This window comes from Orbicella franksi, chromosome 10 (assembly GCF_964199315.1).
Source record: "Orbicella franksi chromosome 10, jaOrbFran1.1, whole genome shotgun sequence".
Lineage (NCBI taxonomy): Eukaryota > Metazoa > Cnidaria > Anthozoa > Scleractinia > Merulinidae > Orbicella > Orbicella franksi.
In genome coordinates, this window is record NC_138154.1 from 21,522,637 (window position 1) to 21,529,778 (window position 7,142).

Sequence of the window (7,142 nt, forward strand, 5' to 3'; positions counted from 1 at the left end):
CTGCCATTTTTCACACAAGAGCGTTGTTGCAATTACGCATGAACAGAATATTATTTGAAGCAAAACTCATTTTGACAGTACTACGCACGAGCAGACCATTATTTGTAGGCAGTTATTTGCAGGTCATGTGGTGGGCTCTCGGCCAGTGAAAAGGGAGAAAAACATGCATCGAATGGTAATTGCTAAAAGGTGCGATAAACAATGGGGTGCCTTAAAACCAAAGCTAAAAGATAAAACAATGAATCAACGACAACCCCAAGCAAACACACCGGCGCCACTCACTGGGATTGCTATTTCGATTCGCCATTGCTTTTGATTTTGCATCTGATTGGAGGTGAAGAGGTTGCGAATTCTTTCATTGTGGTTTTCAAACCAAAAACAAAGCAATCACTTTGGCTATTCACAAAGGACTGACATACAATTAGGCGAACCACTCAAAAGGAGAATCAAATACATTTTGTTGGTGCGAAGCGCGGGAAAACGTGTGCGAAGCTTCGAGGGAGAAGCGATTCATTGAGAAAGTTGCGCAAGTTTTACTAGACAAATCACTAAAGAAGTTGAAATGCAACCACAACCGGAGTGTACTGAAGCAAATCTAAGACAATGACGATTTTGTTTCAACACCCAATTGAAAATTACTTTAGTTAAATAAGTCGCTGATTACCTCTGCATTTGCCGTCAATAAAGTACAGATCTTGTTCACATTCACATTTGTATGAGCCGCGAGAGTTGACGCACTTGTGGAACTCATCTGTGCAGCTGTACAAATCTACATCCAGGCATTCATTGACATCTGATAAAATTAATACAACAAATAAAGTAACATTTTGGCTTTTTTCTTCGTCGAACAGTTCGGTTGTAGGCTCGACACAAAGCACATTATATATTTATTGTTAAGCTCTGGCCAAACAGACTCAGAAGTAGTCACAAGTAGTCACAAGTAGCCGCAAGTTGACTTGAGTTGAGTACGTGGTCAAATGGTGAAAACTTGCGTCGACTTGCGTGCAAATTTGATCTCGACCAAAGTGAGCGCAAGTCATCGCAAGTCAACGCAAGTGCACGCAAGACCTGGCCAAGCGGAGTCGCAAGTAGACCTAAGTCTTCAACTTGCGACTACTTTCGAGTCCTTTTGGCCGGGGCTTTAAACGTAAATCATCATATCAAAAGTAATGAAATTAGACTAACGATTACATGCTAAATACCTTCACATTGGTAACCGTCCTTGTTCAATTCGAATCCTTCTTGACATGAACATTTGTAACTTCCTGGGGTATTTTTACAAATCTGACTGCAGCGATGGAGAGGATCAGCTGGATCACATTCGTCGATGTCTTTGAAAATGAAAACAGAAAATTAGATGTAGATAATGATTTTAATGCCTGTACGGTGTGTTCCATCTGAGCAGCTAATATTTCATAATTTTTCTGTATTGTTAACTCATTACATCAGTTAAGTGAAGGTGCTGCTATAATATTCAATATTAGTATAAACCTATAAACCTTCTATCACGAATGTCGTTCTCTTATTGGCTACGCTACTCACTATCTTTTCTGTCACAGTGAACGATTGATATCAAAATGCCGGTTTCTTTGCGTTTTCGAAGTGTCTTTGAAACAGAAGATTTAGATAGTGTTTTGAACGACTAGTAGATTTACACTAAATCAATAGGCCATTTACGAGTTGCCTTTTGCCTCTGTGTCAAAATGAGTCTTCTTGCAAAACCTTTCATATGAAATTGAGTTCCGCCTTCAGGCTCATTTTCATGCAAATCAAACTCATATGAGAGATTTTGCACGAAGACTCGTTTTGAAACAGAGGCACAAGGTAACTCGGAAAAAGCCTATTTAATAGATTATTCGTTTTCCATTTCTTTGCGTGATGGCTGGCTCTGGCTCCCTTGTCAACTATCTGTATGCAGTAGAAATCTCGAGGTCATACTCTAATATAATAAAGTGACATTTATTAAAAGTCTACTCGGGATTCCGACCCGAAGGGATTAATTGAATCATCTTGTTCTCTGAGTATTTGGGATTTTATACACGAGAATATAGCAAATCCCTTCAGTAAATTATTTTCTGAAACTACACAACTCAGCTGTCGTGAGCCGTTGCACTCTGTATATGGCAAAGCCTTAACACTTCATTATAACAATCAACTACAAACCTCAGCTGTCGTGAGCCGTCGCACTCTATCTTGCATATGGTAAAGCCTTAACACTACATTGATAACAATCAAGCAGATCTATCTTCTGCATGCTGAATTAAGACACTCATTAAAAATAAAAAAAACAGAGAAAAAAAATCAAGATTTGCTCAGGATTATGCCTTGAGCTTCTCACATCTTGTGCATCTTAATGATTTGTAGGAACGTTATACCACCGCTCCCAAAAACAATTACTCGATAAAAACAAAGCTATCAAGTACCTCTACAGGCCTTTCCATCATTCTCCAGATCGTAATTAGCAAAACACGCACACGTTGCTTGGTTATTGCTTCCTTTGAAGCAGACGTGTTGACAGCCATGTCCAGGACTACAAGGGTTTGTGGCTGTAAAGAAAAGTTAATCACGTGACCAAGCAAGAAACTGTGCTGCAAGTGAAGCACCAAGCTACTTAAAGGAGCTACGTCACGGTTTGCGCATCTTGAAAAGTTTAGCTTAAATTTTTCAAGTCTGACGTTTGTAATCCGTGCTTTTAAACACGGATTACAAACAAAAGATTTAAAAATTACAAACAAAAGATTCAAAAATCTTTTCATCCTTGTTCCTTTATGGTTTATAAGGATCTCTAACGATGTTATGATGTCATAGGTCCTTCGGGCTTGAACAGTAGAATGAGATGTATCCCGGATGCAGTTGTTGTTGTGTTACGGCTAGTAATGGCGGGCTTTTATGAGCTTTATTAAACCGTTGTGTTATCATCGTTTGGTCTCGTTTAGACTACGCTACAGGATCTCTTTGTTGTTTTCTATCTATTGTAAATACTATCTTCAGGTTTCGTTGAATTCAAAAGTAATTCTGTTCGCGGCCAAAATAACTCAAAATACTATGACTGAGCTCCTTTAACAACTTGAATCTGTGATATTTATATTAAAAATCTTTTTTATTATTATACTACCACTTTCATTCATAGATACTACTTCAGAAAACAAGGAAGTATATTTGAACAGATGTCAGACTCACCTGTACAGTTTCTCCAGTCAGTGGGATCAGGTTTGAAGAACTCGTCACACGAACAGTTGTAGCTTCCTATACTGTTGTCACACTGCTGCATGCAGTCATTTGAAGGTTCGCATTCATTAATATCTATAGATAAAATTGTTAGTTAATTATCTCATACTAAGTTTACAGAGGTGACTTATCCTTTACAAATTCTAAATTCTAATCAACAATGATTTAGATAAACATATACAGGCAAAAACTAACGATAGATAAATCCGACGTTTCGGCGACATCTTGGCGCCATTGTCAAGGGAAACTAATTAAATATGCGATTTCAAGAGTAACTAAGAGTTCAGAGTTTCTAATTTGCATAAGTCAGACAAAGACTTTAGCGCGAACTGAGTCTGATTGTACATTTAAACACGGTCGTAATTGTTTAATGAGTAACATCTCATTAATGAGACAATCAAACTTGTTGTGGCAAGTTATAACTTCAAGTGTGACCAGTGCGATGCTGGTTATGTCGGTTACACCCGTGGCCATCTGTTCGTACGCGTTGATGGACATAGAAGCAAGAGCTCGTCAGTACGCAATCACTATGATAATAGACACGCAGGCAGGATTCCGGATGACCTTCGCAATTGTTTTAGCGTGTTGAAAAAATGCCACAACAAGTTTGATTGTCTCATTAATGAGATGTTACTCATTAAACAATTACGACCGTGTTTAAATGTACAATCAGACTCAGTTCGCGCTAAAGTCTTTGTCTAACTTATGCAAATTAGAAACTCTGAACTCTCAGTTACTCTTGAAATCGCATATTTAATTAGTTTCCCTTGACAATGGCGCCAAGATGTCGCCGAAACGTCGGATTTATCTATCTTTAGTTTTGCCTGTATATGTAAATTCTAAATTGAATAGTAAAAGACTTTTTAACCGGAATATAAAGGTCTTTTTTGTTAGAGTCATCCTTCTTGTTACAAGGCTGTATGGGAAGTACTGAGAAAGGGATTAACTTCACTTTGTCCCGCTTTTTCTTCAGGCCTTAAATTTCGTCTCTTGGTTTTACACCACGCTGAAAGTCGAAACCGCCATTGGCTAAGTTTGGAACAGGGACGCGGAAAAACTGAAAAACATCGAACGATAAAGCCCCGAAAGAAAGATTTTTTAATTTTTTGTTTTTGTTTTTGGCACTTCCTATAACGCCGCAGTTAAAGAGTTCTACACGTAAACAGTTAAAAAGCTAACTGATGTAAATTCTATTCAGCAAATGTCTTACCATCACAGCTACGACCATCAGCGTTTAGTTCGTATCCGCCGCGACAGTCACAGAAGAACGAAGCCGGAAAATTGACACAAAGCTGTTGACAGTTGTTTGACGAATTATTTTGACATTCATCAAAGTCTGGAAAATGGAGAGAAACGGAGAACATTTGTAAGCGAATAAATAACAGCAGTCACATCAAAATCGAGAAAGAGGATGTAAAACAAGACAGTGTAAGAGGTATGGAAAATTGTCGGTCATTTCACCTCGGCAGTCATAAATTATGAACCCCTGCCATTCAAAACCGACTAAATTCCCTGCAAAAAATTTCAGACGTTTGATTTTTGGGCAGGTTTTAACTAATAGTTTCGGACAATAATTTCGGACATTTTGCTGAAACATAGCTAGAGTAAATTTACGCCTTCAAAACACGAATTAGACTCAAACAACATCTTTGAATATGATAGTTTTACTGCACCCTCACGGCCTTATAAATGCACCGTTACGAATGTCAAGCAGTGTCTCAACTAGAGTTTGCTTTATAAAGCCCGGAATAAAGGAAACTAAGAGCTTTGGAACTACTTCACGGTTTTATGATCTGCTGTAACTATTTCGGACGCTTAAAATTTTAAACGGTTAAAAATTTTGGTCGGTTTTATTTTCGGACACTCCTTTTGCCTGAAATCGAAATCGTCCGAATTTTTTGCAAGTGAGGTATGAAGTATCATTTTAGGAGCTTCGGTCTCATTAAAAGCGTCGTTTCTTACAGGGAAACGAACTTCCTTCATCCTCAAGGTACCCTGCCAACCCTGTAAGCTCACCTGCACACTGAGCGCCATTTCCAGTATATCCTGATGGACAGGGTCCACATTCATACCCACTGGCATTGGCTGGCGGTGGAAGATCAATGCACTCAACTCCTGTATAGCACGGCTGACCATTACTCTCGCAGGCGTCAATGTCACTGTCACAGAACCTTCCTGTGTATCCCCCCTGACATGCGCAACCCATGTATACAAACTTGCTGTCAGTGTTGACATTGTCACCTTCTTCTGGTTGTACACACTGACCACCGTGGTTGCAGGCGCACATGTTAATTGTCGGACTCCAGGTGGCACTTGCGCCTTTGTCGTCAGTAGCAACGAAAGACAGATTGAACTACAATAAGAGAAAAAGATAATTGTGAATCGTTTTCACCCTCTTAAGCCATGATATTTCGTACAAAATACCTGAGAACTCGTGGAATTCCTTGTAGTAGATTTGAATTCTGATTCACAAGGTTAATCAAAGGAAACTATCAATCAATATTCTACTATTGTACCGCAGAGAGTTGCGGTTTGACTTAAAAGTTTCAAATTCTTCGGTCGTTGTTTTCTCAGTTTTTTTTTTTATTCTTAACAATTCGTTTGGATTGTAACTCATTAGGATTTTCCCTACTTGGTAAACTAGCATTTCAGCACAAAATGACGTATAATGGTTTAAGTTATAAAAAGAGGTTAAGAAACTAAGCTACGCCACGCGTAAAAGATATTTACTGTTTTCAGTTCCTTTAATATTGAGCGGAAAACATTTTTTTTTATGTCAGACTCCATGTCGTCAACATTTACTATATATAGAAGATAACTTGTAGCCTACCTTTTGCGACGAGGTAACATTCCATGTAAAGTACAGCACGTTTCCTCTTGGGTTCACAATGGCTTCAGCAGGCTGGTTAATCACACGAAATGTTATGGTATCGTTATCCACAGCAGTGATATTCAGCTCAACTGTTTCGTGAAGTGTGACATTTATCACATTTGATTCGGTTACTATCTTGGGTGGGAAGTTGTCTACAAAAGCAATATGGAAAGGAAGGGTGTGAAAATAAATTAATTATTTAACTCATCAACCAACTATGTAAACAGCGTAGCAAGTAAGAGCTGTTTTTTCCAAGTGTAGAGATTGATCTGTATAGCAGCAACTTCTTCCTGGGCAGTTTTCTTTCCTCACCTAAACGGTAACCTATTTTAACTAAGGTGAAAAGTTTGAAACACATTGCAATACAACAGTGGAATAACCCTTTTTTGACTTACTAAGAGCGTTCGATTCGTTGACCAACTGAATGCTGATATCTTTGGTTACCACGCCAACAGACAGATCGTTTGTGGAGGCCACATCAAACAGGCACTCGTAATCTTCACCACATTCTTCTTCAGCTTTTACTCTTAAACTGTCGTTTTGCCACGTGATGTTATCCGCAAACATGGGAACGAAGCTAATGTTTTTAAAGGTATCCAGGCTTTCATTTTGAGCATAGGTGAAGAGTGACTGGGATTGGTTGATTTGCCCTAAAAGAACATCAAAATCAGCATAAAGAACTACTTTGGAACCAGAGCTATTGTTGCATGAAAGTGGATAGATCGTCTTGGAAGGTTTTCTTTTTTTGTATTTTAGGAAAGCTCTAAGAGAGTTTCCATGGTCTATTTTTGGGTCAAGAACCTTAAACTTATAAGGGTTTTTTATTAAATCTTGTCATGTTTACTCACTGAAGTTAGAGAAGAATTAATAAATTTTCATCCCAACTGGATTATTGATTAGTGTCCATACACAAGACTACGGTTAATGGTTGGGTTTTCACCACCCAAAAGTTTATCCGTTTAATCACCTGTACTATGAGATGAAGGACTATATTGATACTTGAGCAAGACTCAGACCTTGGCGATGAAGGCCAGTTTCGAAC

The 7,142-nt window shown here is 38.5% G+C and overlaps 1 protein-coding gene across 1 annotated transcript in view; it reads right to left on the minus strand.

The window, feature by feature from the left end:
• LOC145500233 (mucin-like protein) overlaps positions 1-7,142 on the minus strand; it is a 39,257-nt gene that overhangs the window by 8,508 nt on the left and 23,607 nt on the right. Inside the window, exons 16-23 of the mRNA XM_081479750.1 lie at positions 6,496-6,797; positions 6,059-6,252; positions 5,245-5,581; positions 4,439-4,564; positions 3,181-3,303; positions 2,424-2,546; positions 1,203-1,331; positions 665-793 (exon numbers count right to left, since the gene is read on the minus strand). Of these exons, the coding sequence (XP_081335876.1) occupies positions 665-793; positions 1,203-1,331; positions 2,424-2,546; positions 3,181-3,303; positions 4,439-4,564; positions 5,245-5,581; positions 6,059-6,252; positions 6,496-6,797 (1,463 nt within the window). The remainder of the gene's footprint in view (positions 1-664; positions 794-1,202; positions 1,332-2,423; positions 2,547-3,180; positions 3,304-4,438; positions 4,565-5,244; positions 5,582-6,058; positions 6,253-6,495; positions 6,798-7,142) is intronic.